Here is a 27,743-nt window from a genome sequence, read left to right as displayed (position 1 = left end):
ACCATATTCTCCGGCAACCAATCACCAAGAAGACCCCATACTAACCCCGGGCGGTACTAGTGCATTCAACAACGCCTTGTTGGGTATTCAGAACGATAACATGGAAACAATCTAACTTTGACGCTTACTTCTATCTGTGGGCCGGGAAATGAGTACTGTATTCCGGAAAATCTGAGATCAATGGCTTCCACCTGTCGCTGCTCCCCTTGGTCACACTGCAAAGTCCAAAACTCATTCTCGTCCATAAATACGCGCTGTACTCAGTCCCCATGACTTTGAGTACCGCGATCTTCTATGGCGCTTCAGACAGTTCTCGATTTGCCGCTGACACGCGAGGCGACCTTCCAAGGCTCCCCAGCCGCTGACCCTCCGTCATACGCGACCCAGCTTCTCCCAGGCAAAGACAACAATTCCAGAAACTCTGTCCAGTTCGTGGGCAATGCAACTTGTATTCTGGAAATCAAAGGAGTTCGTGTTATGACCGATCCCAACTTCCTCCACCAGGGAGATCATGTCCATCTCGGACCCGGCGTCACTGCAAGGAGGATGCATGATCCTGCCTTCAACTTGGAGGAATGCCCTCCCGTCGACTTCATATGTTGGTTTATGGTTGTTACAGTGATGCTTCTTAACTGAGAAATCCTTCATCTAGTACTCTCCCACCTACACGAGGACTACTTCGACCTCGTGGTAGCCGAGAAGCTCAGGCGTTCGATCCCCATTATCTCGACCCCTCACGCAACCTCCGGGCTGGCTAATCAGGGATATACACACCTGATAACCCTCGATACCTGGAAAAGCGCGCTGATCACCCACGATGGCATCAAGAAGTTCACGATTACTAGCATGCCTGGGAAACATACGATCGGCGTTTTCAATGAGATGGTCGAGGTCATGGATGCTATTCCGCCCGTGATGGGCAGTTTGATCGAGCTGCTCGACGAGGACAACAAGGTCGAGTTCACTATCTACATCAGCGGGGACACTCTTTTCTGTGAAAAGTTGAAGGCGCGACAATCATTTCATTTGTGCTAGGAACCAACGCTGATGCTTTACCAGGATATCCATACAAAGCATCCTCACATTGACTTATGTCTTCTGCATCTGGGAGGCACGACTATACCGGTCATCAACGTGATGGTGACCATGGACGCCGTTCAGGGTATCAACCTCCTGCATGTCGTGAACCCTGATACGACTATTCCTGTTCAGTGAGTGTGCTCTGCATGAATGACCAGCGTAGCTTAGTTCACTACCTGCAGCTTCGACGATTATGACGCGTTCCTATCTCCTCTCGAAGACTTTAAGAAACTAGTTGAGAAGGAGGGCTGGTCTGACCGTGTGATCTATCTCGATAGGGGTGAGACATACCGCTTCTGAGAAAGCAGTGAAGGCATAATACAGATCCAATGATCATCCTAGAGTGATAGAAGTACAGTGCGTGAAGTGACACGAGTCCGCGCAAGGATGGCTCCAGAGCCAACATGCCAATGTATTACCGCAGCTCGACTGGCCATTCGGATCGTCGTCTCCATCGACCTTCAGGGGAGAACCGTGGGTTGACAGGGTATGACAGCCCATCGCTCTGGCTGCGGCCAATGGGCACTGTGAATGTGTGAGCACACATTCTTGATGAATAGGTGCGGTACTAACAAATCCACCACAACCAACTCTTGCCCATGGTCGCTTCCCAGTTGGCCCGTGTGCTCCCACGCCACCAGATGTTGCCCTCAGTGGATAGATTACCCCACTCTTGATTCCACTGATGCCTTTGCCGCCCTTTGCCGCTGCACCCGTCTTTAGCAATAATCACGACGGGATGTGAACAACAACGCACACTAAGTTCCATATTGAATACTTCATACTCAACGAGACCGTGTCTCGCCGCTGCAAGGTTTGCAGCCACATGTGTTCAATAGTTGTAAGGTTGACAGTCAGCATCCACACGTGCGAAGATAACAGAGCTCCGGTAAACATCGTGAAGAATCCCGCACTGCGTCCATGTTAGCCAACGATACCTGAATGAAGAGCACTGAACTCACATCGCAATGATGGCAATCATTTCGCCATCGAGGTCACCGGCATATGCGCGACTCGCATTCGCAACTAGAAGAGTGGCTAAGGTGAAAGCACAGAGAAGGACGGCCCATACCAAAAAATTGATAAAGAACTGGTTACATGTTAGCAGAACTACAGGACAGACCAATCAATATCGCACCTTCCGATTTCTCGCTCCCACGCACTGTCCAACCCATAGACAATGATGATCAAACCCAAGCACGTCCTGCGCACACGTGCTACAGTGGTGCGACCTATACGGCTTGACCAACTCGCACTTGTAACAGTATCTTCTGAAGGGGGTCAACACCGGGTGGTTCGGCCTTCTGCTTGGCGGGAGATTGTCCGCCCAAGTCTCTGCCTCCCCGCTCGGCGGTGCAGCTTCCCACGAAGGGCGAACAGCAGGATCGGGAGGCTTCGTGGACCCATTCGCGCCATTCGTGGCCAGAGCGCCATTAGATATCGGCACACGGCTGGCATGCACTTTGATGAATCCTGGCGCAGCTTCTGCCTCAGAAGGCTCTTTCTTCCCAGTTGGAGAGGGGTTCTTGACCGATCCGAAGGCAGTTGTAGATGCCCTCCCGAATGGGCGTGCGATGGGGTTGTTCTCTGGGAATTCAATAGGACCACGGGAGCGACTCGAGTTAAGACTGCTGGTAGAACCGATGGTGCGGGGCAGATCTGGACGATCGGACTGGGATGAAGGAGGTGGGTGAGTGGCCGTTGGGCGAAGAGGTAGTCTAGCGGTATCGCTGCTTGTCCGTTGAGTAGAAGCTATGAAGGTTTCCGGAGAAGTCGCTCTAGGTTGCTGTATGTCCTGTGGTACAGGTGACTTCTTGATATACTGGATGTTTACGGTCATCCCGGGTCGAGACCCTCTCTATGTCATCACACTTACATCCTTCGCGAAGCCCGGTGGCACAGTGATGATCTTAATGTAGCACCATAACGCAATAATCCAAAGCACCTCATAGACAATCAGGTATGCGACTGTGTTCGGTGTGAATATGTGATTAGGCTGGAGAGCATACATCCGCGTACCTCCTTGTCCGAACGTTCCCCTCGTGCCAGCATCGCGTCTGATCATCGGCACACACAACCTTCCCACATAGACATATTGGAGCCATCCCAGTAAAGCAAGAACGACTGCGACTGCAAGCTTACGGAGGATCCAAGGTTGAGGTTTTCTTCGTTTCGCGCGACGCTCAGCAGCAGCTTTCGTGCGTTGTGCCCGACGAAGGCGTGCGTCGTTCCAGGTGTCGGTGAAGGCGTTGACGAGTGTCTTCGGTTTGGCTGAGTTATGAGGTGGTTGAGCGTTAGGCATAAGTCGCAAATGCCGTCGACAGTTGCATAAAGGCAAGGGGTATGTATCGACAACCGCCCTCGACGAGCAACACGCAGCAGGTGCCTGTGCTGGACTGCGTGCGTCATCCAAGCGCCCAACGCCGCACGAGGCTTGCCGACTGCTCCCGCTGACAAATAGCCACGTGCATACCAGGCTTTTTTCTTGCTCATTCTCCTCTAGTTTCCTCTTGGAAGTTTCCACCAAGAAAACCAACAGCTATCTTTGCCTCAATATCAGAGTGATATTCACGTATACAATCTCGCATGTAGCTCGCGGTGACGAAGGATCAATATCTCGCTCGACACCGTCATTCGCCTAGGGACCGATGATAAGCGCAAAAACAGCGTTATCATGATTCCCGGGGACTATCAACATCAAACATCTCATGCAGTTGGTTACTAAGTAAAAGCACGGCCGTCTGAAGAAGGCAGACCGATCAAGACGAGAAAGATATGACGCGAGATCGGATTGGGCCGGGATCGGCAAAGTCATCCTTCTGGCCTCGCAAGGTTGCTGATGCAATCCCAGGCTCGTGCTCATATACGGATCTATGTGAAGCTCATGACGTTTACCGGAGAAATAAGCGCAGTCAAGTGCGGGGGAGCAGCGCCGTTCAAGAGGATGACTCGCACCATCCAACTTCGACACGGCCTGAGATCCGGTGGAGAAGCCACCTCCCACAGTCCGCCAATCTGGAGTGGGGTGTTTTAAAGCATTCCAATCTCCGCGGTTGCTCAATGACCAGATGGTCGTTAGCCTCGGTCTACTCAAGATGAACCTTGGAGAAGATGCACTGCCCCTGATTTCGGTATGGGGATTTTCACTGTTCCAACAGGTGTACACGCCTGTCGGAAAGAGGTTATCTCTCAGTCTTGCCTCCGAAACCAACGTTGAAGAATGGATGGCAAAATAATAGAGCAGTCTGCACTCAAATTAAATCCACCTGTGTGGGTAGACAAATGCATGCGCGCTGATTGGTGGATAGGACGGAATCTATTTATGGGAGAAGAAAGCCGGCTTCCTGCGTACGGGCTGGGACAGCCAATCGCGAGAGCAACGAACATCGGGCATGTTGCCTCTGCCCCTCATGCGTCTTCCACGGTCAATTGTCGCTCAGATAACAGAAGGAACTTCACTTGCCAGCTCCTCGGACTGCTTTCTTCTCTCAAGCAACAAATGCTGGTGACGAGAGAGCTGTCAACGCTGGAAGGGCGGAAGGAAGAAGAAGCAATGGAATTAGACCAAGATTTTACGAGAAGGCAGTCTTCTGACAGTCCGAACGTGTCCTGATTTGACGGAGCTTGATGAAACGGACGCATCGGCTGGCCCCCCTTGTGGGAAGGTAGATAGTGGGGGGTCTTCTGAGGGATGAATGAGGAAGAAAGCACGAGCCCAGTCCCGTGCAGGAGTCCGATGGACCAATCGCTTGCGAGGCATTGCATGTCCTGGTGATCAACGTCAGAACGGTAACTGCCACATCGTAAAGAGGGCTCCCGCGGAGAACATCGGGCGCGAACCCACCTGTTGACCTTGTCAGGCTCCCGTTGCGTTTGCTGCTTGCACTGCCTGCTTGTGCCCACTGTGCGCCCCGAAATGGACACCCGCTGATTGGTCAGAGCACAGGCCCGCACACGAGCTGGGAAAAGACTAGAATGTCATTTGAAAAGGACTATATGTACGACGGTTTTAGAGCGCCTTCCCCTCATCGCTCAGTTCAGCGTACTCGGCCTCCTCGACCTCAGACAACAAAAGTCTCAAATACTCATCTCTTAAACTAACCAATCCTCAACAATGGCTTCCAACAACAACATTACCCAACTCTCCGTCGCGCTTCCGCCTCGCGACCCGACCACCAACGGTCACGTTTGGTCTACCACCCCTGCGGAGCCCGCCACCCCTGTCAGCTCTTGCAATGTTCCCGATGGTGCCTGCTGCAGGGACACCCAGGGCAAGAAGGAGAGGGTTCTTCTGGACCCCGATGTCGTCCGCGATCTGTGAGAAAACTTAGTTCTAACGCCCAAATTGTTTCTGACTTGTTTTCAGTGTCATTGGCTTGTCTGATGGCTTGACCGTCCCATTCGCCTTGACCGCCGGGCTTTCCAGCACTGGCAACTCGCGAATTGTCGTCTTGGGCGGTGTCGCCGAACTCATCTCCGGCGCCATTTCCATGGGCGTTGGTGGATTCCTCGCTTCTTCCGCCGAACGCGACCATTTCCGCTTCCTCAAGAAGCAAACCCACGCTCGTGTGGAGCGTCTTTGCGAGGGGGAGATGGGCCGTCAGGTGCACGAGATTCTCGGTCCTGTCGGCATCGACGAGAATGCCTCTCAGCTCGTGGCAAATGAGCTCCGCAAGATCGAGTCTGCCAATTACGGTGCGGACGGCAAAGAAATCCGCCACCGCCACTTGGCCCGCAAGACCGTCGATGCTGAGAAGGGGAGCCAGGCCGAGACCGACATCGGAGCAGAAGACATGGGTCTCACCGCCTTCTTCCTGAAGTTTGGTGAGGGTCTTGAAGACATTCCCATTCGCCGCCTATACATCTCAGCCCTTACAATCGGCTCTGGCTACCTCTTTGGAGGAATTATTCCCCTCCTCCCCTACTTCTGGATTGAACCTGCCTATCTGGCCCTCTACTACTCAATTCTCATCACCGGAGTCGTCCTCCTAGTCTTCGGGGCGACCAAGGCGTTCTTCACCGGCGCCGCCGTGACGTGGAAAGGATACGTTTGGGGGGCTGTAAGCATGCTTGCGGTCGGCAGCTTTGCCGCCGGCAGTTCCTTCGGCATTGTCTATGCTATCAACACCCGTCTTGGTGAAGGTGGTTGCTGATCACAATGCTGTATCCGAGGCAGGATCAACATGGACCTTGACTGATATTTTACAATGGCAGTTACTTCACCATTGTTCATACCATCGAGACCTGTCCTGGTCGAGAGAGGTTCAAGAGATCCTGTCAAAATGGAACCGCCCAAAAGACTATAATTTCTTCCCTTCTCATTGTTATCCCCTATAATGGTTTGGTTCACGTCCGTAGTCCTCATGTCCTCACGCACTTGTACTCCTCCGCAATCACATACCTAGAGAATTCCATGAACCTGTATTACCATGTTGAATTCTGTCGCGCAGAACGATCATGTGAGCACCCCGATTGACGGAATCACCCCATGTCCGTCTGGGGCTGAAATATGTTGCCTTTCAATCGAGTGGTGGTCTTCCCATCTATGAAATAAAGAGCTGTGATCGGCTCAAGAAGATTCCGAGCGGTCATTATGACGTATGTATGTTCTCATTACATCCCCACCATCGGCGATCCTGAGGTTTGGGGTTCATCGTTCCTTACCGGATCAGCTATCGTATATAAACCCAACAGCAGACATGCTTTCACAGAAACGCAGCTTTCTTCCTCTCCAAATCTATCCTATCGATTCACCAAAATATCATCCAATATGTCCAACCCCGGTAACGTTATGGGAGGCGCGTCTTAGTCGTCGTACCCCTCGTTCCTTCACTCACGCGCATACAGGTCACAAGGCGAATCTCGCCAACCCTAACACGAGCGATGTACGCATATACCCGCATATATGCTGCCCATTGCGCTCATATCACCTCGTAGGAGTCGAAGCAGCACTCGCAGGAGGAACTGCGTCGTCTCGAGGAGGAGGGCAACATGACTGCGGGTGAGGCCGGCAAGCAAGGCAAGAATGAGGGAAATGTCATCGGGTATGTGTATTCATGCGCCCATGCATGCCGTCAGAGACTGAGTTGCATCATAGAGGTCACAAGGCGAACCTCAAGGTAGGACCCCCTGGCGCATATATGTGTCGAAGACCCGAACTGATGATACCATTTGCAGAATCCCAACACGAGCGAGGATTCCAAGCAACACTCGAAGGACGTCCTGAACGAGCACGGCGTGCAGATGTAGACTAGAGCACGGACGTGTGAGGTGTAGCAACAGCAGCTGTATGCGCTGTGTGACGCGAGTAACATGACAGTAACTGCCTCGTTATCTGATGAATCGCAGGATCCGTTTCAATGTATTGGGAACTTCACGTAGGTCCAGAACAACACTGATCACCCCCTTTCCACCCAAACCTCACGTGCAGACACCCCTTCACCAGTTCACACAACAGGGGTTGACCTCGTCCCAGCAAGCTCCTGTCCCAGCTTGTATAGAGAACAAGAACAGTTTGAGCAAGCCAGTGCCGTTGGGATACCTGCGGCGGGCCGGCATTTGGCAGGCACAACGCCAGCAAATCAGAGACGCGCGCTTCTTTCTTCTCGACCCCCTCATTATCAGGGCTGTTTTCGGAGGCGAAATACACCATTTGTTGTTACGCGAGATAAGCACACCGTTCCTGGCGTCTCACGGTGTTTGTGAGAAATAATCTCGACGTTTGTGGGTGGATCTCTTGGGACATCGGGAAGGATGAAGGACCATGTTGGAGGTGCGTAGGGCAGTCCCATTTAATGAAATGGACAAATGAAGAAGGACGGATTTCATTTTTCCGTTTTCTTAAAGGAAGGAAGAAGGTAGAGACTCTTTATTTTCAGGGTCCCCAGGCTCAATTTGATAAAAGTGGGGAAGTACATTCAATCGATATGACGCTGTCTTTTTCTTTTTATAGACGGAAGCATCTCCCACCGAAACCACTTGCCGAACATATGACAAGCCATGCTCCGGCATCTACCGCCCCTATCCGATGCGGCCGTCGTACATAACTTGCACCGATACGACCACCACTGCTTGCACATCGCACCGACCTCGCACAGCGTAACAACATCAAGATGGCACCCTCTGTTCAGGATATCCCTACTCGCACAGCTAGCAGTGGGGCGCTAGCGAAGGCTGCTAAGCCCAAGTACTCGACCCAGGAGGTCATGGATATGGAGCAGACGTATGGTGCTCACAAGTGTGTATATGCTTTTCAGTCCTGGGATATATGCTTATACCTGCATAGCTATCATCCTCTTCCGATCGTATTTGAACGTGCTGAAGGATCATAGTAAGTATTGTTGCCTGTTGAATGATCCCCAGCTCATCAGCAATACAGCGTATGGGATCCTGAAGGCAAGCGCTACATCGACATGCTCTCTGCTTACAGCGCTGTGAACCAGGGTCATTGTCACCCTGCTATCGTATCTGCCCTTATCCAACAGTCGCAGAAGCTCACTCTCTCCTCTCGGGCATTCTACAACTCTGTCTTCGGTGCATACGCCAAGAAGATCACTCAGATGTTCGGGTATGACATGGTTCTTCCCATGAACACGGGTGCGGAGGCGGTCGAGACGAGCATGAAGCTTGCACGCAAGTGGGCATACATGAAGAAAGGCGTGCCTGAGGGCAAAGCCATTATCCTCAGTGCCGAGGACAACTTCCACGGAAGGACAATCGCCGTTATAAGCATGAGCACTGAGGCGGAGAGCAGGAATGGCTTTGGGCCGTTCTTGGCTCGGGTTGGTCCTCAATGCCCCAACTTTTCGGCAAAGGACGGGGGGAGGATCCGATATAACAACATCAGTGACTTGGAGCGTGCCTTGGAGAAGCATGGCAAGGAGGTTGCTGCATTCCTAGTTGAGCCCATTCAGGGCGAGGCTGGTATTGTTGTACCTGATGACGGTTACCTCAAGAGGGCTCGAGAGCTGTGCGACAAGCACAATGTTCTCCTCATCTGTGATGAAGTCCAAACTGTATGCGCTTTCCTTATGCATGTTGCTGTGCTAAATCCTCCGCAGGGTCTTGGCCGCACAGGCAAGATGCTGGGATGCGAGCACGAGAACGTTCGTCCGGACATGGTTCTTCTTGGCAAGGCACTGGGCGGAGGCGGTGAGTTTTCGGTCTAAGCTTTGGATCCAACCCTTATCCCAGCCCATCAACCGTACGTATTGTCTCTAACTTCCTCTACCTAGTATTTCCAGTCTCAGCAGTCTTGGCGGACAAAGATGTTATGCTGTGCATCAAGCCCGGTGAGCATGGTAGCACCTTTGGTGGGGGGCCGCTGGGTTGCGCAGTGGCCATCGCATCCTTGGACGTGCTCGTTAACGAGCGGTTGGCCGAGCGTGCTGCGGTCCTGGGCGAGAAATTCCGCGCTGGACTGCAGGCGATTGACCACCCGCTCGTCGAGACCGTGCGTGGCAAGGGCCTGCTCAATGCGCTCGTGATCGACGAGTCCAAGTCCACTAAGGGTAGGACTGCTTGGCAGCTGTGCTTGCTCTTGAAAGACCGTGGAATCTTGGCCAAGCCGACTAGGGACCATATCATCCGGTTTGCTCCTCCGCTGGTGATTTCTGAGGAGGATCTTATGCATGCGGTGGAGATCATCAAAGAAGCCGTCTTTGATCTTGATGAACTCGATTCGATCCCTGGAGAGGTAATGTGCAGTCCCATCACGGAGACTAGTCACTGACTTCCGTGTAGAATGACGAGGAGAATGGCTATCATAACGTTCACGACGAGTAATGATTTGTATGACTCAGCATCTTGGACCATTGACTTAACGCACGCATACTCTACTCCCCAGTAGCCGTAATATGCATAATTCATGTCCTCGAAACGATGATCTCCATGTACATCACCTCGACACTAGTCATACCGCAAAATAAGAATATGCCCTGGCGCTTAGTCGTCATTCTTCCAGGCGTCATCCCATCCCAATGCGCTCCTGTCCCAATCCCCTTCCTTTTGCCCGTAGTCAACCCAACCAAGCGTATCCATCAGAACACCCGCGGCTCTGACAAACACAGACCCATCGAGTTTCGCAGCACCGGCATGAGTCTCTGTCTTCCCATCCTCTTCAAAAGCGCCGATTACGCCTCCGGGCGGTGTCGTCCCATACTGTTGTTCGGCGGCAACCAGCGAACGCATCACCTTGATGGTGTGCGAATCGGGCGTATACAGGACAGAAGCGAGCAACTGCATCCAAGGGTTCTTTTGGTCTGCCTTCCCAGGTTGGCCAACTGCATCCTTGCTCGCCTGTGCGCTCTGGGACCCCCTGGACGGCTGTGGGAACGCGGTATACGACATAAGTAGTTCCGGGTCGATACGCGGCCTTCCACGGAGTATGACGAACATAATCGCCCCCCTAAGCCAGCACTGGAGGTAGGCAACCTTATACTCGGGCGTCTTGAGTGCGGCCAGAGTGGGCGCGAGGAAGAGCGACGAAGTGAGGGTGTGCATCATGAAGAAGTCCAACCGCGTTTTGCGCCCTTTCTTGCCCGTAGCAAAGGTGAGCAGCGTGGCGAGCCACATGCACTCCTCGACTTTCCCCGCAAGATCGGCTTCGAATGCTGCCAGAGCGGCAGGCTCGGAAGACGAGGGAAGGGGTGCGGACCACTCGGAGCAGAGGCGGACGATCTCCGCAGGCCGCTCCGCGCGTGGGACGGAGAGGAAATCGCGCATACGCTTAGATAAGAGTGCGTCTGGGTCATAGGGCATGACCGGAATGAGCTTGTCGCTGTCGTACACGGCCCTGAGGATAGAGAGCACGCTCTTGCCGTACGCTGGCTGGCGAGTGCCGTTGTGCACTTGATTGGAATTGGGTGATACGGGTGGACAGAGAGGCTCCTGAAGTACTGGGGCAGCTGAAGCGGGGTGAATTGCTGCCTGAGCGAGGCCTGACAAAATGCTGTAAGTAAAGGCGCAGACTGAAAGAGAACACGCGTACCTTCGGCCACAATGAGAGCATCCTGGAATTCAAACCCGTATCCGCATTGGATAAGGGGATGGTACCTGGTGCATATATTCAGCGCATGGCTGGAATGTGCGATCTTAGGACACGCACGCGCCGCTGGAGAACCTCGCTAGCATCTCCGTCCCGTTCCCATTGGCAGAGGGGTCAAAGACATACTTCTCAAACGTGTCCGTCATTCCCCGGTCCTGGATCTCCTGAGAGAAGAACTCCAGAAAAGCTTTATATGCGCTGAACAATATTACTAGGGGATACATTAGGTAAAGCGAAGTTGCTCACTCAGGTTTCCCCACGTATTCCGTCCAATTCTTGTGATCGATGACAAGATCCTTGAGCGTACCCTCGCCGTCCAGAGGACGTTGGGAACTCGCTTCAGCATCGTATATCGCTTGCAGCAGTGCAGGCGGGGCGCCCAAGTCGTAAGCAGCGAGCAGGCTGGATCGACAGGGTCGGCATGACAGTGCTGGACTCTGTGTGCCCCAGAACACTTACTGATGGTTCAAGTGGTTATGGAATCCATTGGTTCTGCGCGGATGCTCAATACATGAACAGTACATCGTTCTGGATCAGGATCTCACCTAAAGTAACAATGATGGTCGACATAATCCCGCTCCAGCAGCTTCTTCGTAAGCGCCTTGGATTCGAATGTAATACCCGGGAGGTTGACAGTCCCACGGACAAGACTAGAACGAAGGGCGAGCTTTGACATGGTCGGACGGAGTGAGCTGAACAGTGAACGAGGCATTGGGATAGGGGGCCATTCCTTGTATTATAGAGTTTAGAGAGAAACAGTTACAAAAACAGGTGACCGACCATCTGAGCCGGAGAAGGTCGGTGACGACGCGTGTCGCACCCTTCGTGACTGGACAAGCGGGGAAAACAACACCGAAACCCTTGGACAGATTATAAATCGGATTAACTACTCCAACTACAGATTTATATTTCAAACATTCATAAAGGAATTAGTTCGTGCTGCGATGAATTGATAGGGCAGGGGAAATTTGGTAACGCGAAACGACAAGTCGCAGAAGAGTGCAAACCGCTTTAGTCGAGTCCCTCCCTTCGTCGCATCGGCATGACAAGGCGTTTAACTCGCACGGTTCTAAGGGCTGAGATGATGATCAACCAACCGTGTATGTTACGTATACATGAGAATGAGATTGGATGACGGAGGTGTGCAGAGATGCTCCAGGAGACTGGGACCATCTCATGTGGAGCCCAGCCTGCGCCAGACCTCCACAGCACTACAAGCAGTAATACGTGGTGGAATGGCTCTGGAGACCTTATGGTACTATAGTATGAAGACATCTTGGTGTCCTCACCTTGATATCCGTGAGCCTTAATTAGGTTACGGGTGTTTGAGTTCCGTATGCAGAAATGGACTTTCGACTCACAGATATTTTCGGAACCAAGCGATCCAAACCATGATTTCATGTCCCTATATTTTTCAGCGATCATGTATCTTACAACGGCATTTGCGAGAGCATATTTGAGCGATCGTGTTGAAAGATTACTTTGATCACCTGGGAATTGGTGAAGGAATTATACTTACTGTACTCCTTGTTCGTCACATTTGTTTGACGCGTCCGAGTTTTGAGCACCGCCTCTAGCCGGGACCCTTGATCTCGTTGACTCCTGACGATCACAACAACAGATGGGCTCACAACCAAACGGCCTACCACCGTTCCTCCCACATTCTTCAAACGTACCCTACAACCCATCATCCGTACCCATGGCTGTAAAGGCCGAGGAGGATCTTTTAGCGGTGCCTTCACTGGAGGAGGACGACTTAGATCAGCTGGAGGAAGGAGACACGCTTGAACCCGAGTGGGAGCTGCCACCGAGTAAGATGGTGCAAATCAGTGTGGCAGATCTATTCGGTATGTATAGGCACACAGCCCATGCCGGAACGCGTACGCTTAATGATGTTATAGCTGGGGTACAAACTGGAGAGATAAACACGTCACCAGACTATCAACGAGGTACATATCGCCGCGGCCTAGTCATCGCATTGCTGATCCTTTCCCGACAGAGGCCGTTTGGAACCCCACCAATCAACAAAACATAATTGATTCAATTATCAACGATTTCTATGTGCCTCCAGTGCGTTTCGAAGCTTTCACACTGCGTGCCACGAACATTGACGCCTCAACAGCTTCTGTTCGCCGCACGCGTAGAGGTCGATCCCGAGGAGCCGGATGTGGAATACGCTGTGATGAATGTTGTGGATGGCAAGCAGAGATTGACCAGTATCGTCCGGTTTATGTCCGGTGCTATCCCTTGTGAGCATTACTCTCTCAAAATGAGCCATCTGCTGATTGGTATGACATAGATATCCATCGGTATGTCTTGAATCTTCCATTACGACGCGCCAGAAAGTCTAACATCACTGTATAGAAGTACAAAACGGAGATACTACTGGACTGCTCCAGAGGGAAGAAAGGGTGCCCTACTTCCCGAGAGCTGGAAGAGGCTGTTCAAGAGCAAAACGCTCTACTGTGGTGAGCATCCTCGGCCCTGAAGGTGACCCTGACGGTGTGAGTCAGACTTGGTTGACGTTATGTAGTTCAGTGGGATCATTTGAGCGATGAGTTAGAGAGGGAAATATTCAAGCGTGTGCAGTATGGAATGCAGCTCAGTCCAGCGGGTACGTATCCGCTTGATGACGCGCCAGGAGTGCTCACACATTCGCAGAGAAAATGCACGCTATCTCATCCCCATGGGCGGATATGGTTCGGATGCTAAGCAAGCAATATATCGCGGACGGACTGAGTAGTAAGTGCCTCTTCGGTCAACCTGCATGTAGAGGTTAATCCGCGGTTAGATGCCATCAAGTGGACGCGAAACCGTGGACAAGACTTTCAATTTGCGGCACAAATATTGTACCTCGTAAGTCCTCCTGGATTGTCTTGAATCTTACGCTGACGGCTACAGATCTGGCGGCCTGAACGTTTCCAATTTCCTACCGCTGCGCTGCTGGACAAGTGGTTGCGGAACGAGGATCCGCCGTCGGATGACTTCAAGCGTGAGGCGGATGCTGTGTTCCGAGACTACCTGGGTCTCGCACTGAAGCCAGAGACGTCATATGCCTTCGTAGGCATTGCTGGTGCGTCCACTTGACCTACTGAGCCGGCATGTTCTGATGCTTTGCATAGACCGACTTGCGCCTGTGGAAGTAGTGATGATTGGATTCCTCTTACACACGATCCGGAACGCGTCACAAATGGACAAGGCACGAGAAGTCGACGGTCTCCGACGAGCGACGCGCGAAAAGTTCATCGACATCCGGAGTAACAACCGGGTGACCACCTTCATGTTCGAGTATATTGCAGATGCGATGGGGCGGGCGTATGCTACGATCGGGATGAAGACGAATGGTGCGGGGAAGAGTCCAAGCAAGAAGAGGAAAAGGGACCAGAATGACCGGGAATGGAGGCCCGGCGCCAGGATCGGTCTTGGGCCTGGTCACTAAGGATACGTTTGTATAGAGTGCGAGAGTAGAGAGTATGTTCTATGCTGGGGTTGTAATGTCGTTTCCTATACTTGTATACCGGTTTCCGCGAAACATTGTTACAATGATAAGAGCCCGGCGGCATGTACCTGTGTGAGTAAGCCAGTGCGTTGACCGACTTGCGTGTTGAGCTCGGACACCCCAGGGCCGTCAGGGCAGTATACCCCGAGTTTAAGCAGCTGAAAACCCTTTCCAGCCACCATCAGTATTCAAGAGGCGGTGCATTACTGACGTCTATATCAATTGATATTGCTATAAATTACCCTGCACATAAGTAGCAACCAGATTTCGATCCGAGTCGGACCGTGACTTTGTTTGGCGCCCAATCACCTTTATCGCCGTATCGGGGAAGAGTGACCCGAAAGCGGAGTAAGGAGAAGAAGAGAGGGATTTTCCACAGAGGACTTTGCACCCTGACTCCTCCCCTTGTGTGGTCACGTCACTCTGTCTCTCTCCTCCCCTCTCGCCCCTCTTCCTCCCGCTACATTACACCACAGCACACCATATTGTGCTCATTGCAAGCCACCAGCATTAGTATTTATTACTGCATACCCACTGTTGATTTGCATTACTTGGCATTGGAAAGGATCACATAGTCACAATGGACCTATTTGCCTGCTGTATACGCCCTGACAGGCACTCACCAGACTCATATGTACGTCTACTCCTTTTCTCTCTCCTATAGGCACAGTTTAACCCCTTATAGCCAACAGAGACAACCCGACTTTTCCCCTCTGACGGCACACCATCGTAAGCTCCTTTCTCTCCACTATATCACTCCTGACAGGAGACAGCACGCCGATAATCGACCATCAGCCACTGCCTGTGCCTCCCCCAGAAGCCGAGTTAGGGCAGGATGAGGAAGACGAGTTGCAGGGGATATTCGAGGGGATGGTCGAGTTCGTCTCTTTCCCTTCTATTCCTGTCCTCTCATTTCACATACTCCCTATCTCTCGGTACAGGAGCTGACCCAGCTGTGTAGGACTATGGTGCGCCCCAGAGCGCCCAACCCCTTCCTCACTGGACCCACTGGGCCCCAAACGCCCAGCACGTCACGCAACCCCTCTCCCCGCTCGCTCGGTACCTCTTCGCGAGGTGCAAGTGCCCAGAGGAGCTTATCAAGGGGCAGGAGCACGAATGCGTTCCAAGTACGGAGAGTGAGGATCAACAGGGGCGCACCGGTTAACGGGGCTGCAGGAGGAAGCGTGACTGGGGCGGGGCAGGAGGCTGTGAGGGAAGAGGAAGAGGGAAATGGGATGCTTACGGAGGACAACGCTTCCGTCCGGACGGGAACGAGCGACGCTCCCACGCGGATGGTAGGTTTCCTCCCCTTTCTCATGCTAACTAATTCCTGACGTTCCGGCAGTCTACACAAACGCGAGACGAACTGGAGCGACTGCAGTATACCGTCAGACTCAAGCCTGCTGAAGTTGTCCGTCCGTGGAAATCCCAGATCTCGCAAGGTTAGGGGCCCTTCTGGGACACCTTGGGCCAAGGACACCGGCTGCGGCTCGCATTCTTCGACCACCCGATTAGGACTCTTGGAACATCATTGGACGGCTACGTCTACGACTGAACTACCCAAAAGGAGCTAAGCTCCATATCCGGCACTACGCTCGCCTTGGGCGCTTACTAGCGTAGCCGGCAAAGCACATGATACCCAAAAATGACCCGGCGTGGTCACCTTACGACAACGGACTCATGCCTACACTATCCTATCCCACGACCTTTTTATCTTCATCCCCACCCAACTCCTCCCAAACTCAAGGAATCAACAACTCCGAATGCACCTCCATGTAGTCTATGATCTTCCACGACACGATGTGGCCCACCCCCTGACGGGGATCTGTATGAAGTAGGCTAGCAATGCATCACTTCTTTTATTCATATCTCAGACAGGGATACAGCGCTTCACACGAGGACGCGGTTACAGACGAGCTCGGGACTATGGGACTGAGCAGAGAGGGATACAGTAAAGAAGAGGCCTCACTTGCGCTGAGCGGCAAACCTCTCCTTGAGCCTTTCTGAGAGGTATTCCTACTCCCATGTCAGCATATATCTTGCCCGGGGAACGAATACTCACGGTAGGGAATGACTCTTTGTAACTATCCCTGGCAAGGAGCGCCTTGGCATACCGATCCCAATGCGGCACCTGTTCAAGCTGCTGCAAGAGCTTGGGTCCAGTTCCAGCCTCCCAAGCACCTATATCCTCCTTCGCGATCAGATACAGCCTCCCCACAAAAGGGGCGATAGCGGTATCAGCGATGGTCCATTCCTTGCCCAGCGCATAAGGACCTTGGGGGTCCAGCTCCCCAGCAATCTGCTTCACTGCTGCGAGCACGGCTTCTTCCCCCTCACCTTTGGCGGCAAGCCCCTGCCAAGCGGGGTTGAACTTGTCCCCGACGAGGGTGATGAAGAACCTTGCTTTGGCGCGCTCGACAGGGTCGGACGGCAGCAGGTGGGAGGAAGGGACAAGGTCGGCGAAGAACTCGACTAGGACGAGGGATTCCGCTAGCTTGGTCGTGTTTGGCGGGGCGACGGTCTTGTCCGCCTGAGTGGCGCCGTACACGATTGCGGGGACTTTGGAAGCAGGGTTGATGTTCGGTTGATACCTGTGTCGATGTTAGCAGGGGCGCTGCGGAGAGGGAGAGGGGAACGCACCAGACAGGCTTGTTCTGCAGGTCGATCTCAACTGCGTCATACGGGATCTTGGTTTCCTTGAGTGCGATGACGGCACGTTGGGCGTATGGGCAGCCCTGGCGGTTATTCGCTTATGATCATGTCAAGAGGTTGGAGATATGCGCACCTTGTTAGTGTAGAGCGTGAGTGGGGCGACAGCGGTGGCCATACTTCGTGTTATCAAGCGTGTGAAAGTGAAGGGGAGAATGACTGCTCCATCTGTGGAGGGAGGGTGAGGGTATAAATACGCACAGATCGGACAAGCGGACACGGACCGGACTAGATGATTGTCGACTTGTTCGCGCAATATGTCACCAAGGGACACGTCATGAACAATATTCGTCATCAGGGCACAACATTGGTCATCACAAACAATACTGTCACGCGAACATCCCTTTCCGACTCGATAGAGTGAAGGATTCACTTTTAAAAAACAGGACAATAGATTCAAAAGCTGTTGCAATTTTCCATCCATCCTCACATTCTTACAACACTATTTCTACACTGCCGCATGGCAGCAGCCAGACAACGCCCGGCGCCGCACTCTACGGACCCAGTCGCTCATATGTAAGCGCAGACATTCGAAAGGACAAACAGGAAAGAACGGAGCGGTAACCATGAAGAGCAGAAGATAGACGAGGGTATAGCGCTTGGAGATATACACCTAAAATCCAAACGTAAGATGGCTTTGCGTGAGATGTCCTCCTCAAGGATACAGCACGCTGCTCGGGAAGATGATGCCGTCTGCGCGCCTAACGAGCAGCATTCCCCTCCTGTTGCTGTTGTGGTCGTCATGCTCAAGCTTGGCAGGCGGCAGGCATTGGAGCACCTCCGAGCAGCGCATATCGACGTGCGCGCTAGGTTCACTCCCGAAGTAGACGAGCAAAGGCTCGCTTTTATCAAAGTTTTGGCCGTACAGCGTGAGCATGTCCGGGTCGGGCGGCTTTGTTGTGCCCACTGCGGTCTGAGCAACCACACCATTGTGGTTCACCTCGGGTTGCTGGAAGTGCTGTAAATGCTGACGAGGCAGCTCGCTAGCACGGTCAGGAGGCAGGTACTTGACGATTGTGGGCATCGGGGTGATGGGCTTGAAAGGGAAGCGGGGGATGCTTGATGTATGCGGCAGATTGTACAGGATCGGGGGCACGTAGAAATTATATCGGACAAATTCTGTTACGGCATCAATATATGCACGGCATTTAGGGTCACTCATCCTCACCTGTTCCAACCAGCGTCCAGACGCATGCATCAGAAACATCGCAGTTCCACGTGCTGCCATTGGACATTTCCGCCTCTCCCGGCTCTGTCGCCCTCCGAGCACCAGGTTGCTGTGCCTCACCGTTGGCATGGAGGACGCTTGCGGCAGAATTCCTCCTTTTACCACGGGCAGCCGCAGTTTCTGCAACTTTGCCTACCAGGCCAGCGCTGATACTGCCACGCTTGCGCTTTACCTTGCCTCCGTCTCCAGGCATCTCCGTGGGTGCCGGTGTGCCAGGCCTGCGGAAAATTGGAGCAGGTGAAGACGGTCCAGAGGACGAGTCTTCTCCCTGCGAAGGCGAGACACTGCTATTCCTTGTGGTCAGCATAGGCACGCCAGGCGCTTCAGTCGAGGATTGTCTGGACGACTTGTTCCATCGCCGCTCGGACGGTGTAAAGGTGTTCACCTTATCAACGGCGCAGCTGAGGTACGATCCTGGAGTACCGAGCTCCTCGAATGTTGGCACCCGCTTGTTCGCATCATAGACCTCGAAGGCGATCTTGTGCAGCTGGCTGACGGGATCGCCGCAGACTTCGCCAGGGGCACAGAATTGGTCATGTGGTGCTGTTTGGGAGGGGCGGAGCTTGCAATCTTGGTCGACCATCTGAGAACCACCGACAATAACAGCATTGTGGTCCACACGACGGATGATAAGAATCGGTGAGACTACACCGGACAGCAAACACTGTAATACCACAGTCTGGTTGTAGTAAATTGGTGTCTGGCTGTTTAAGCCGACCAACGCGGCGGGAGGCGGAGCCGGATAATCAGGGAGTGATGCATTCCGGTGAGTCTGGGTGTTTTCGCCCTCCTTAAAGTTGACATCGACAATGTATATGATGAAAGTATCTGAGGAGCATAGTCAGCCAAGCGCGGATCGGTGATTGTATGACCCACCCCATGTAGAAGTGCGAGCGACAAATGCAGGCTGTTGGTCTTCTGGCTTGGCTCCAAGAAGAGGGCGTCCATCTGAGCCACGAATATTGGCTCCGGCACCAGCCACACAGAGGTATTTTGTAGATACTGTTTGAGCACGCAGCCTATGAAACAAGGCCACGGTGGAACCATGGTTGACCACCACTGGTAAACACATGAGACCAGGTTATTTCCAATGCTCTATGGTACCCACAATCGAAATTTGCCTTCACGCTTGCCCTCTTCTTGCTGGGCTTGCTGATCACCCTGATTGGTTTGCTGACAAAATTACCGACTAGCATATCTGATCCGGCTTCGAAGACCTTCACGACGGCTTCTACTTTTTTCTTCTTTTCGTCAACATCGCTAATATACAAAGACTTGCCCATGAAGCGGCCAAAGAATGGCCCAGCGCTCAAGCTGGGAGGATTATCCGGCTGGAACGCTTCTCCAGAAGGCAGACACCATTCAATGGCGTGGTCGGGCGGAACATCTACGTCAATGTCCTGCGTTGACATGAGAACGTTCACTTTTGGTGTGGCCCAGCCAGCTGCTACAGGAGAACCACCGGAGTGCGGGGAGCCACGCGAGGAGGATGACCCTGCCGCAGGATGGAACCAAGAAGTCCCAATCATCATCACAGAGGGAGGGGGGCAGAGGAAGCGCTTCTCAGTCCCATATGACTTCTGGCCGACCTTTGGTGACATCACCATCACGCTCCGCTCGCCAACAGCGAACCTGTTTTTAGAATTGACGTATTTCTCGATATACGGTCTGCATATTGGTTAAGTGGGGATCATGGATGGGTGCGCATACACGTACTGTAACACGGCCTGTATGTCGCCACGGCTGAGGCCCTCCATGCTCCTCTGAAGGGTGATTGGGTCCAAGTCAAGGGATTCAAGCTGAGATCCGTCCGCGGACATGGAGCGCTGGGGCGGCATGACTGGGAAGCGCAGCTCAGTCTCATACCTGGGCGTTGCGAGGTCGATGGACACCGAATGTGCGTGACCAGTTGTTGCAATCACAGGACTCGGTCCCTTGGAAGTGGGAGGTGTGGGGAGTGTTGATGGCAATATCATGGGATTTAATGTCCCCTCATTTAGCCCTGAAGGCTGATTGCGCAGGAAATGGGGCAGAGCAGGAGCCTGCACGCCGTGCAACTGTGGCAGGGAATGCGACCGGTGGAACGACGGCGCTTGATAGCCTCCGAGGTTGAGATTAAAATTGTTGAAGGGAGAATCCTGCATGGCTCCGATAGCACCGAGATCATTGAGCGAATAATCGGACGTTGCTCCATTGTCTGAGCCATCCCAGTCGTACAGCGGAGATTCAATCGCAGCCGAAGAGGAGGATGCCGCAGACGATACCGTGCTGCTTCTTCCCCGGTGCCGATGAAGGAGACTATTTTGGAATGACGAAGGCGGATAATCGTTTGAGAATGAATCCGATTGGAAGTGCTGTTCTATGGGATTTGGCGGCATATCAATCGAGAGACCAGGATAGCGGCTATTTCGGTCAAGCTGTGGTACAGGCGTTGGCTGCGGTGCCTGGGTGAAAGCGGTGATTCCACTGGTCCGCGAGATATCCGGCAGAGAAGGGAATGATTGAGAGTGGCCAAGCTGTGGCTGCGACGAAAGGAAATCGGACGGAATTGACGCCAAAGATGCAAATCCATTGGTCATATCTCGTTGGGGATGGCTAGCATGAGGATGAGAGGAACCAGCCTGATTCTGCATGCCATAGTTGTCGTATCCTGAGGGTGCATATTGCATTGATTGGTTCGAGTAGACATCGAAGACTCCAGAAGCAGCCATCGCCCCTCCCATAGTACTGGCTCCCATCTCGTGGGCGTAACCTCCATTCATGGCCATATCGGACGATGAGACATCGAGTGCTCGCACATGCTGAGCCTGCAGCGCGTTGATGGCTGAATCGACATCCGATTGCCCAAAAGTCTGGTGCTCGCCCGTTTCCTGCCGACCAAGGTGGTGCTGTTGGAGATATTGTAGCGACATACCGGGGTATCCTCGCGCCGTTCCAGGCTCAGAAGTGTTGCTGTCATAGGACATGCCCCACTCAGGCATTGGCTGAGACCAGAGATTAGCGGGTCCTGCCGACGTGTGCGACTCGACCATGTTTATTGAGCGAAAGGCGCGAAATCGATGAGAAGCAGAGACTTGGTCGAAATCCGGTGGGACCAGGAGCGCCAGGATTGAGGTTGAGTAGATGATTGCACGGGGGAGGAGACGTGCAGAGGGTTAAGGGTGGGGGGTGAACTGCCCGCCGACTTGACAGCGACAGCCGGGGACTGGGGGCGGAAGCAAACGTTTGTCTGAAATAGGGTGTCGAAGTCCGTCAAACGGCTTGATGACAGAGCAGTAAGCAAAAGGGAAGGCCTTGAGGAGAGGGTAGGCAGATTATCAAGATGAGCCGTTATCACCTCTTCTCGCTTCTGCTAAAAGGAATAAGAGTATCTGCCTTGAAACGATCTCACTCCTTCTCCCTACCTTCGGCCCCTCCTCAATGCCCCCTAGTTACTTATAATATTCCGACCACTCACATCCACACCTGTCGCAATTGGTCCGGTTCCGCTCAGGGACTGGTAAAGCATCCCTTTATTGCGCCGTGCACGGCAATCCGAACATCATCCATCTTTCTTCTTCATCCTGTGCGCACACCCATCATCTCGCTTCTATTCGGGTTGTTTCCACCACCTACCGTAAGCACAGCCAATCGCAATCATTCCTACCATTTTTTCATCATCACATCCCCCCTTTCAGGGTCGGTCCCCGTCTGGTTTGCCTATCTTGTCGAAGTTACCCCTCTTCCGAATGAATGGAGAGAGGGGAGATCACTCCCGGAAACTATCCGTTGTGGGACAACATCTCGAGAAAGTCTCATCTGGCTTATTGGATCATCTTCTTTCGGGGAACCCCGAAACGGACGCCTCCGTAAACTAACGCGAACTGAGTTCGTATCTGAATGACACTGGAAAGTTCGGAATGCCCGGCGTGTTTGGGGTCACCAAGTATTAGTACCCGGTGCGATTGGTTCGGCCAGGTTCCTTGCAAACAAGGCAGTGAGTGCATGCCTTCGCATTCACGTGCGGGTCGTTTTCCTGAAACGACTTCCTTGCAGATCTGTCCAGCTGTCGATGACCACATGGACTAGATCAATGAAGATGGTCTTCAACATCAATGTGGAGGGGTAAATATACAATAAAGATTGTAGATGTCTCCCGTTGTGAAGGGCTTCTTGAGGACAGGGTACCTTATATCCATGTCGACACATTGTCTGCGACCCCCCAGATCGGAGTGTTCTGGCCATTTCTTTGGAATCAGCTCTTCGTTACCCGCACCGGTCACACCACCTCGCTCGTCTGATACGTCATTCACCAGCCACCGCCCTGCCAATTTCCATGCAACCGCCGGATATGCATGGCCATTGTTCCGTGCCCTGTATATATGCCACAAGCGACTAAATCGCAGAAGGCGACGTGGAGATAAGCTGTCACCGTGATTCTGTGGTCTCTTCAAAGGGTGCAGAAAAGAGTTCTTCGTATGACCTTATCGATTGGACAGTGGAAAGTCCGTTGAGGTAAGTAGTTTTGATGTTCATCCTACGAGTTCCTCAAACCATCGTCGCCCCTGAACTGTTTTTCCAGCTGCCAGGGTTATGCACGGTTTTGGAGAATATGGGGTGGCTCCTCTTCCGAAATGAGCGAACGTATTCGCAGAGGTGCACATGGGTTACCGCCGGTGGGATGTTAGTCCGACTGAGTTGACCTCAATAGAGCCCGGAGGGCCAAGCCGGAGTGTCGGAGGTTGTAATTCCTTGCACACTTTCTCACTGCGGTCATAAAAGATAGAATTTCTCCCTAGCGTCGGGGTCAGTTGGTGTATCGCTGTAAAATGTCCATGCTTTAGCGGGACACGAAGAATAGAAATACAAAAGGTTTGGTGAGTCAGCAACGACATTTTGATACAGCACGACATGCAGACATCCGGTACATCGAGTGAGCTAGAAGTGAGACATAATAAATGTATAGGGGAGCTCCGTGAGTCTATGTATTCAGCTCCGCACTTCCGAACGTTCGGGAATAGCCCTGAGCTGTGCCTCGGCCCAGCCTCCAATACAGATTACAACATCTCCCTTGAAATATTAGAAGCAGCAAGGAATCGAAAGCGTTGCTAGACAGCGCCATATGGCACCGCTTCGACACGGCGTGATACCGTTGATAGGGGACCTTTACAGCGGTAACGGGATGAAGTTTCACCAGATTACTGTATTGCGCTCCGACGGTCATACACTCTCTGACAATTCAAAATGAGAATAAGCTCTTTGACTGGGCAAGGGGCGTCTAGCAGCATGCTGGTCGGACTCAGCCGAGTAAAAGGTTCTGACCGTCAGAAGCTTTAGGATGAGCGCTTCGACATTCTTGCGGCAAACGCGGCTGTGATAATTGAACGCCTGATATCGCTGCCAATGAAAAGAAAGCTGTGATACCTCCCGGCGCTTCCAGTGTTCAATACTAAAATCGGATTATATAGCACCATGCTGCCACTGAACGTGACTGTGGCTACCGCTCATGTGGTGGATCTTGATCGGGCAGGGTGAAGCGAATTGCAAACGATGCAGAAATTCGTGTTCTGGCGATTACCCCGGTGCCTGTCGGGTTGCCTCTTTTGGTTATCAAGTTGAACCGTTTGTTGTCGCAGCGGCCAAAGACACCCAATCGCAGATCCACTCTAACGTGAGGGGAAGCGAAAGAACGATATTCACGAGCGATTGAATGGCTTCCGCATATTTAAGCATAGAACTGAAGACCCAGTGCAGTGATTGTACTCTGTCGAAGAGCTATTACAAGGTGAAGACAAGAGGAACAAGACCCTTTTGGTATGAGGATAAGTAAGGGTAAAGGGTATCAAGGAGAAACGTATATGCGTGACGAACGAAAGGTAATGACTATGTCTGCTTCTTTTTCACGTTCTGGGACAGCCACTGCAACCCCTCAAAAAGACCTTCACCGGTAGTCGCACAACTGGTGAAGTGTGAGCGTGACAAGAATGGAGCAAGATAGAGATGATGCAACTGACCTTGGATGCACATACCAAGAACGGTCGCGCATGCGGTGCAAGCCGAGCTTCTCCGTGACTTCCGCAGGCGACATGGCTACGGCGCAGTGAGCACAAGCCACAGAATTCCGAGGACTCCACGCACCACTTGGCAGATCTTGCTTGTTTGCGAAGACAAGCAGAAGACAGTCTCTCATTTCCCGATCAGCGAGGATGCGATGCAGTTCCTGCCGTGCCTCATCTATCCGCTCCCTGTCTTGGCTGTCGACAACGAAAACGAGGCCTTGCGTGCCGGTGTAATAATGCCTCCACAACGGCCGGATCTTGTCCTGTCCGCCGACGTCCCACACGTTGAACTTGACATTCTTGTACGTTACCGTCTCGACGTTGAAGCCGACTGTATGGATGTTCAGTCGCACTGTTGCACTCAAATACGAGCACGTGCATACCGGTAGGGATGGTCGTAACAGATTGGTTGAGCTTCAGCTTGTATAGGATAGCTGGAGGGAGCACGTGGTATAAGCATGCGCGTCTAACGCGTTTGATAACAGGGCACGCACTCGTCTTCCCTGCCGCATCAAGCCCAAGCATGAGCAATCTCATCTCTTTCTTCCCGAACAAATTCGCTGTTACGACCATCATTAGGGCTGTGCAATTGCTGTACGAGTTCGAAGCGCGCACCCATCGCCTTGGAGAGATTCCCGCCCATCTTGTCGTAGAAAGAGTCGTGACAGTGTATTCAATCTAGAACGTTTGGCCACAGAAAATACCAGAACGGAAGACAAGTGAAGGTGATGGTCTCCCAGGACGCGAAAACGCAGAAGGGAGGTGTTAAGAAGACAAACAACGACGTTGAATGGACGAAATCGAAACAGAACGTCGTCGGACGCGCTGGTCCTCACCCTTAGAATGCCTCCGCACATGGCTCTGGTTCGGACCCTTTTCATCTCCGATTGCATCATCTCCAGAATAGTGGTGGCTGTTGAACTTTGGGGGGAAACTTTGCGTGGTTGATAGAGACGCCAATGTTCGTACGATCCCTCCCTGCTTTAAAGACGCCTCTTCGGAGAGGATTTACCTCAGGAACGGTGTCGGGCTTGGTTGAGGCAATCGGTAACACTCCTCTTGTCCGTCCGCGTATGGCCCACTGTACGTGTGCTCAACTAGCATAACAGATCAAGCTAGAAAAGCTTTCGAAGGAAACCGGATGTACCATTCTTGGCAAGGCAGAGTTTCAGAATCCGGGTGGAAGCGTCAAAGACAGGGCGGCGTTAGGGATTATCCTTGATGCTGAGAAGCGTGGTACGCTGGTGTTGTGAAGCGAGACTACAGATACCGACAATGCATGACAGGCTTGCTCAAGCCTGGTGGGACTGTCGTGGAGGGGACTGCAGGCAACACTGGTATCGGTCTGGCTCATGTATGCAGAGCAAGAGGCTATAAATGCGTGATATACATGCCTAATACGCAGGTTTGTACAAAATTCTTGTCACTTTTACGTCTCGCTCACACAGTGTGAAGAGTCAAGAGAAAATCGATCTGCTTCGCATGCTGGGGGCAGAGGTCTACCCTGTCCCTGCTGTCGCATATGAGAATCCGCAGAACTACAATCACCAAGCGAAGCGACACGCCGAGAACGACCCTAATTCCGTTTGGACCGATCAGTTCGACAACACCGCCAATGCGGATACGCACTACCGGACGACTGGGCCCGAAATTCTCTCGCAAGTCGGAGGCTCGGGGAACATCGATGGATTCATCTGTGCTACGGGCACTGGTGGGACTCTCAGTGGTGTATCACGATATCTGAAGGAGAACGCGAAGGGCGTGCAGACTTGGCTGGCCGATCCTCCTGGTAGTGTTCTCGATAGCTATATTCGATCTGGCGGCAAGCTGAAGCATCGTGCGGGAAGCAGCATTACGGAAGGTATGTCGTACTGCGTCGAATGGCCCAGCTCAAGTCGGTTGACCCTCCCCTGCAGGCATTGGTCAGGGCCGCGTCACTAACAACATGGCGCCGATAATCGACCAGATGGATGGTTCATTCTCAATACCAGATGAGGAAACGGTAGAAATGCTGTACCGTTTGTTGGATGAAGAGGGTTTATATCTTGGCGCGAGTTCCTCGCTCAATGTTGTCGCTGCGGTTGAGCTTGCCAAGGTTCTTGGAAAGGGTAAGTTGCCAACCTCGAGCGCCTGTAGCATGAACTCTGACATATACAAGGTAAAACCATCGTGACTATCCTTTGCGATGGAGCATATCGGTACCAGACTCGGCTGTTCTCACGCACATGGTTACAGTCGAAGAACATGGAGTCTGCAATTCCGGATCATCTGCAGAAGTATGTTGTACTACCTTAGAATCAACAAGGAATGTGGAGCGGTTTAAGGACAGGGCAACGATAATTCCCCATTCAGCTGACATAAGTGACTGATAATGGGTTATCATCGGTGATCCGGACCCTTACGACCGCAGGGTAATTCCGGAGCCTGGGGAATGGGAAGGCAATCTCCACTTTACGCACGCAGGAGAGATGGAGATATTGTCCCAAATAAAGTCGTTATTTCGCGTTGTTGGTCATATCTCCCCAACAGAATCTGTCCTGAGCGTTTAAACCATACAGTTTACACCCACATGGACTCGGGCGATGGGCGCCGTCCGCGTGGAGAGCACATGATTGGTGGGACCGGATATCCGGGACGCGTGAGCCATAAGAAGGCAGTTGATAATGGACAAGATGACAATGACGTGGTCACTGGCCGAATTCGTACCACATGAGTCAACGGAACACTGCCATGCCCAACAATGCAGATTGTAACGTGCATTCCAGAGACACGTGTCCGAGTGGCCATATCGCGTTGTTGATATTACCGAATGAGGTGAACGGGGAGAGAATATGAATGATAGCAGTACTACGCTGTCTTTAGCATTAGACCATGACCGGGTAAAATGTACAGCATGGGAGTCAGAGGGGACGGGCAGACACGGGGAGGTGGTGGATTGACACAGTTGACGCGCAGTCATTGTGGTGAGCTGAGGTCAGACACCACGGCGCGGCGCGGAATCAGTTGCTTACCCGTTGGCCCGGCGTCGCCGGCCGAGGCTAAGGACCACACACAACCCATGAAGGGTGTGTGGGACCATCACAAGCTTCATTATCCCCCCAAAATAACCCGACAGCTTGCGTCCGACACGCTCTCATCCCGACG

The 27,743-nt window shown here is 52.6% G+C and overlaps 12 protein-coding genes across 12 annotated transcripts; 7 read left to right on the top strand and 5 right to left on the bottom strand.

Annotated features, from left to right (window-relative positions):
- Positions 1 to 294: 294 nt before the first annotated feature.
- DACRYDRAFT_87462 (Metallo-hydrolase/oxidoreductase) lies at positions 295 to 1,380 on the top strand (the record flags this gene model as incomplete). The annotated part of the gene is made up of 4 exons (XM_040776810.1): positions 295 to 598; positions 653 to 1,008; positions 1,060 to 1,211; positions 1,263 to 1,380. 4 exons carry the CDS (start codon positions 295 to 297, stop codon positions 1,378 to 1,380), a joined length of 930 nt encoding a protein of 309 aa, XP_040631090.1.
- Positions 1,381 to 1,394: 14 nt separating this feature from the next.
- DACRYDRAFT_20808 (zf-DHHC-domain-containing protein) lies at positions 1,395 to 3,428 on the bottom strand. Its single transcript, XM_040772092.1, has 7 exons — positions 3,100 to 3,428; positions 2,957 to 3,048; positions 2,219 to 2,902; positions 2,043 to 2,170; positions 1,838 to 1,993; positions 1,654 to 1,787; positions 1,395 to 1,605 (listed from the first exon to the last, which is right to left on the bottom strand). Exons 1-7 carry the CDS (start codon positions 3,380 to 3,382, stop codon positions 1,496 to 1,498), a joined length of 1,587 nt encoding a protein of 528 aa, XP_040631089.1. The 5' UTR covers positions 3,383 to 3,428; the 3' UTR covers positions 1,395 to 1,495.
- A 598-nt stretch (positions 3,429 to 4,026) lies between these two features.
- Positions 4,027 to 4,515, top strand: DACRYDRAFT_20807 (uncharacterized protein). Its single transcript, XM_040772091.1, has one exon. The coding sequence runs from the start codon at positions 4,149 to 4,151 to the stop codon at positions 4,314 to 4,316; it is 168 nt and encodes a 55-aa protein (XP_040631088.1). The 5' UTR covers positions 4,027 to 4,148; the 3' UTR covers positions 4,317 to 4,515.
- Positions 4,516 to 4,626: 111 nt separating this feature from the next.
- DACRYDRAFT_76554 (DUF125-domain-containing protein) lies at positions 4,627 to 6,463 on the top strand. Its single transcript, XM_040776209.1, has 2 exons — positions 4,627 to 5,397; positions 5,447 to 6,463. Exons 1-2 carry the CDS (start codon positions 5,195 to 5,197, stop codon positions 6,231 to 6,233), a joined length of 990 nt encoding a protein of 329 aa, XP_040631087.1. The 5' UTR covers positions 4,627 to 5,194; the 3' UTR covers positions 6,234 to 6,463.
- Positions 6,464 to 6,850: 387 nt separating this feature from the next.
- On the top strand, positions 6,851 to 9,896 carry DACRYDRAFT_93592 (ornithine-oxo-acid transaminase; the record flags this gene model as incomplete). The annotated part of the gene is made up of 7 exons (XM_040777171.1): positions 6,851 to 6,863; positions 8,230 to 8,317; positions 8,366 to 8,410; positions 8,459 to 9,095; positions 9,141 to 9,231; positions 9,315 to 9,775; positions 9,823 to 9,896. 7 exons carry the CDS (start codon positions 6,851 to 6,853, stop codon positions 9,862 to 9,864), a joined length of 1,377 nt encoding a protein of 458 aa, XP_040631086.1. The 3' UTR covers positions 9,865 to 9,896.
- A 60-nt stretch (positions 9,897 to 9,956) lies between these two features.
- DACRYDRAFT_20805 (uncharacterized protein) lies at positions 9,957 to 11,840 on the bottom strand. The gene is made up of 6 exons (XM_040772090.1): positions 11,671 to 11,840; positions 11,585 to 11,617; positions 11,372 to 11,527; positions 11,186 to 11,323; positions 11,069 to 11,133; positions 9,957 to 11,018 (listed from the first exon to the last, which is right to left on the bottom strand). The coding sequence occupies exons 1-6, from the start codon at positions 11,799 to 11,801 to the stop codon at positions 10,024 to 10,026; spliced, it is 1,518 nt and encodes a 505-aa protein (XP_040631085.1). The 5' UTR covers positions 11,802 to 11,840; the 3' UTR covers positions 9,957 to 10,023.
- Positions 11,841 to 12,824: 984 nt separating this feature from the next.
- Positions 12,825 to 14,564, top strand: DACRYDRAFT_105258 (uncharacterized protein; the record flags this gene model as incomplete). Its single annotated transcript, XM_040768064.1, has 11 exons — positions 12,825 to 12,972; positions 13,027 to 13,074; positions 13,125 to 13,195; positions 13,248 to 13,374; positions 13,425 to 13,434; positions 13,490 to 13,593; positions 13,659 to 13,739; positions 13,787 to 13,867; positions 13,917 to 13,981; positions 14,027 to 14,198; positions 14,248 to 14,564. The coding sequence occupies 11 exons, from the start codon at positions 12,825 to 12,827 to the stop codon at positions 14,562 to 14,564; spliced, it is 1,224 nt and encodes a 407-aa protein (XP_040631084.1).
- A 472-nt stretch (positions 14,565 to 15,036) lies between these two features.
- Positions 15,037 to 16,183, top strand: DACRYDRAFT_93590 (uncharacterized protein). The gene is made up of 5 exons (XM_040777170.1): positions 15,037 to 15,258; positions 15,310 to 15,353; positions 15,398 to 15,502; positions 15,586 to 15,919; positions 15,970 to 16,183. Exons 1-5 carry the CDS (start codon positions 15,205 to 15,207, stop codon positions 16,069 to 16,071), a joined length of 639 nt encoding a protein of 212 aa, XP_040631083.1. The 5' UTR covers positions 15,037 to 15,204; the 3' UTR covers positions 16,072 to 16,183.
- Positions 16,184 to 16,223: 40 nt separating this feature from the next.
- On the bottom strand, positions 16,224 to 17,481 carry DACRYDRAFT_20801 (glutathione S-transferase C-terminal-like protein). The gene is made up of 4 exons (XM_040772089.1): positions 17,410 to 17,481; positions 17,265 to 17,359; positions 16,687 to 17,215; positions 16,224 to 16,640 (listed from the first exon to the last, which is right to left on the bottom strand). The coding sequence occupies exons 1-4, from the start codon at positions 17,449 to 17,451 to the stop codon at positions 16,590 to 16,592; spliced, it is 717 nt and encodes a 238-aa protein (XP_040631082.1). The 5' UTR covers positions 17,452 to 17,481; the 3' UTR covers positions 16,224 to 16,589.
- Positions 17,482 to 17,755: 274 nt separating this feature from the next.
- DACRYDRAFT_63841 (LAG1-DNAbind-domain-containing protein) lies at positions 17,756 to 21,937 on the bottom strand. The gene is made up of 5 exons (XM_040775741.1): positions 20,278 to 21,937; positions 19,670 to 20,229; positions 19,438 to 19,620; positions 18,502 to 19,389; positions 17,756 to 18,452 (listed from the first exon to the last, which is right to left on the bottom strand). The coding sequence occupies exons 1-5, from the start codon at positions 21,591 to 21,593 to the stop codon at positions 17,989 to 17,991; spliced, it is 3,411 nt and encodes a 1,136-aa protein (XP_040631081.1). The 5' UTR covers positions 21,594 to 21,937; the 3' UTR covers positions 17,756 to 17,988.
- Positions 21,938 to 24,258: 2,321 nt separating this feature from the next.
- On the bottom strand, positions 24,259 to 25,369 carry DACRYDRAFT_20799 (CPS1 protein). Its single transcript, XM_040772088.1, has 6 exons — positions 25,215 to 25,369; positions 25,094 to 25,159; positions 24,987 to 25,033; positions 24,679 to 24,934; positions 24,555 to 24,630; positions 24,259 to 24,499 (listed from the first exon to the last, which is right to left on the bottom strand). The coding sequence occupies exons 1-6, from the start codon at positions 25,240 to 25,242 to the stop codon at positions 24,424 to 24,426; spliced, it is 549 nt and encodes a 182-aa protein (XP_040631080.1). The 5' UTR covers positions 25,243 to 25,369; the 3' UTR covers positions 24,259 to 24,423.
- A 148-nt stretch (positions 25,370 to 25,517) lies between these two features.
- DACRYDRAFT_20798 (pyridoxal phosphate-dependent enzyme beta subunit) lies at positions 25,518 to 27,101 on the top strand. Its single transcript, XM_040772087.1, has 6 exons — positions 25,518 to 25,660; positions 25,709 to 25,835; positions 25,886 to 26,004; positions 26,055 to 26,460; positions 26,516 to 26,707; positions 26,758 to 27,101. Exons 1-6 carry the CDS (start codon positions 25,559 to 25,561, stop codon positions 26,892 to 26,894), a joined length of 1,083 nt encoding a protein of 360 aa, XP_040631079.1. The 5' UTR covers positions 25,518 to 25,558; the 3' UTR covers positions 26,895 to 27,101.
- Positions 27,102 to 27,743: the final 642 nt, after the last annotated feature.

This window comes from Dacryopinax primogenitus (assembly GCF_000292625.1).
Source record: "Dacryopinax primogenitus strain DJM-731 SS1 chromosome Unknown DACRYscaffold_4, whole genome shotgun sequence".
Taxonomy (NCBI): Eukaryota; Fungi; Basidiomycota; class Dacrymycetes; order Dacrymycetales; family Dacrymycetaceae; genus Dacryopinax; species Dacryopinax primogenitus.
This window is presented reverse-complemented; position numbering and strand designations above follow the sequence as displayed.

What these genes read in the sequence shown, in the direction of transcription:
- DACRYDRAFT_20798 (XM_040772087.1), top strand. Translation starts at nt 25,559, where the DNA reads ATGTTCGTACGATCCCTCCCTGCTTTAAAGACGCCTCTTCGGAGAGGA. An exon ending in CCTTGATGCTGAGAAGCGTG is followed by an intron (nt 25,836 to 25,885) that starts GTACGCTGGTGT and finishes AATGCATGACAG; the next exon opens with GCTTGCTCAAGCCTGGTGGG. An exon ending in TATACATGCCTAATACGCAG is followed by an intron (nt 26,005 to 26,054) that starts GTTTGTACAAAA and finishes CACAGTGTGAAG; the next exon opens with AGTCAAGAGAAAATCGATCT.
- DACRYDRAFT_20808 (XM_040772092.1), bottom strand. Translation starts at nt 3,382, where the DNA reads ATGCCTAACGCTCAACCACCTCATAACTCAGCCAAACCGAAGACACTC. An exon ending in CACCGGGCTTCGCGAAGGAT is followed by an intron (nt 2,903 to 2,956) that starts GTAAGTGTGATG and finishes GTAAACATCCAG; the next exon opens with TATATCAAGAAGTCACCTGT. An exon ending in ATGATTGCCATCATTGCGAT is followed by an intron (nt 1,994 to 2,042) that starts GTGAGTTCAGTG and finishes ACATGGACGCAG; the next exon opens with TGCGGGATTCTTCACGATGT.
- DACRYDRAFT_20799 (XM_040772088.1), bottom strand. Translation starts at nt 25,242, where the DNA reads ATGGGCGGGAATCTCTCCAAGGCGATGG. An exon ending in GAATCTCTCCAAGGCGATGG is followed by an intron (nt 25,160 to 25,214) that starts GTGCGCGCTTCG and finishes TGGTCGTAACAG; the next exon opens with CGAATTTGTTCGGGAAGAAA. An exon ending in TGATGCGGCAGGGAAGACGA is followed by an intron (nt 25,034 to 25,093) that starts GTGCGTGCCCTG and finishes TGCTCCCTCCAG; the next exon opens with CTATCCTATACAAGCTGAAG.
- DACRYDRAFT_20807 (XM_040772091.1), top strand. Translation starts at nt 4,149, where the DNA reads ATGGTCGTTAGCCTCGGTCTACTCAAGATGAACCTTGGAGAAGATGCA.
- DACRYDRAFT_76554 (XM_040776209.1), top strand. Translation starts at nt 5,195, where the DNA reads ATGGCTTCCAACAACAACATTACCCAACTCTCCGTCGCGCTTCCGCCT. An exon ending in CCCGATGTCGTCCGCGATCT is followed by an intron (nt 5,398 to 5,446) that starts GTGAGAAAACTT and finishes ACTTGTTTTCAG; the next exon opens with TGTCATTGGCTTGTCTGATG.
- DACRYDRAFT_93590 (XM_040777170.1), top strand. Translation starts at nt 15,205, where the DNA reads ATGGACCTATTTGCCTGCTGTATACGCCCTGACAGGCACTCACCAGAC. An exon ending in CCCTCTGACGGCACACCATC is followed by an intron (nt 15,354 to 15,397) that starts GTAAGCTCCTTT and finishes GACAGGAGACAG; the next exon opens with CACGCCGATAATCGACCATC. An exon ending in ATATTCGAGGGGATGGTCGA is followed by an intron (nt 15,503 to 15,585) that starts GTTCGTCTCTTT and finishes CCAGCTGTGTAG; the next exon opens with GACTATGGTGCGCCCCAGAG.
- DACRYDRAFT_20801 (XM_040772089.1), bottom strand. Translation starts at nt 17,451, where the DNA reads ATGGCCACCGCTGTCGCCCCACTCACGCTCTACACTAACAAG. An exon ending in TCACGCTCTACACTAACAAG is followed by an intron (nt 17,360 to 17,409) that starts GTGCGCATATCT and finishes AATAACCGCCAG; the next exon opens with GGCTGCCCATACGCCCAACG. An exon ending in CTGCAGAACAAGCCTGTCTG is followed by an intron (nt 17,216 to 17,264) that starts GTGCGTTCCCCT and finishes ACATCGACACAG; the next exon opens with GTATCAACCGAACATCAACC.
- DACRYDRAFT_63841 (XM_040775741.1), bottom strand. Translation starts at nt 21,593, where the DNA reads ATGGTCGAGTCGCACACGTCGGCAGGACCCGCTAATCTCTGGTCTCAG. An exon ending in CGTGAAGGCAAATTTCGATT is followed by an intron (nt 19,621 to 19,669) that starts GTGGGTACCATA and finishes TGTGTTTACCAG; the next exon opens with TGGTGGTCAACCATGGTTCC. An exon ending in CGCTCGCACTTCTACATGGG is followed by an intron (nt 19,390 to 19,437) that starts GTGGGTCATACA and finishes TATGCTCCTCAG; the next exon opens with ATACTTTCATCATATACATT.
- DACRYDRAFT_20805 (XM_040772090.1), bottom strand. Translation starts at nt 11,801, where the DNA reads ATGTCAAAGCTCGCCCTTCGTTCTAGTCTTGTCCGTGGGACTGTCAAC. An exon ending in GACCATCATTGTTACTTTAG is followed by an intron (nt 11,618 to 11,670) that starts GTGAGATCCTGA and finishes GCATCCGCGCAG; the next exon opens with AACCAATGGATTCCATAACC. An exon ending in CATAACCACTTGAACCATCA is followed by an intron (nt 11,528 to 11,584) that starts GTAAGTGTTCTG and finishes CTGTCGATCCAG; the next exon opens with CCTGCTCGCTGCTTACGACT.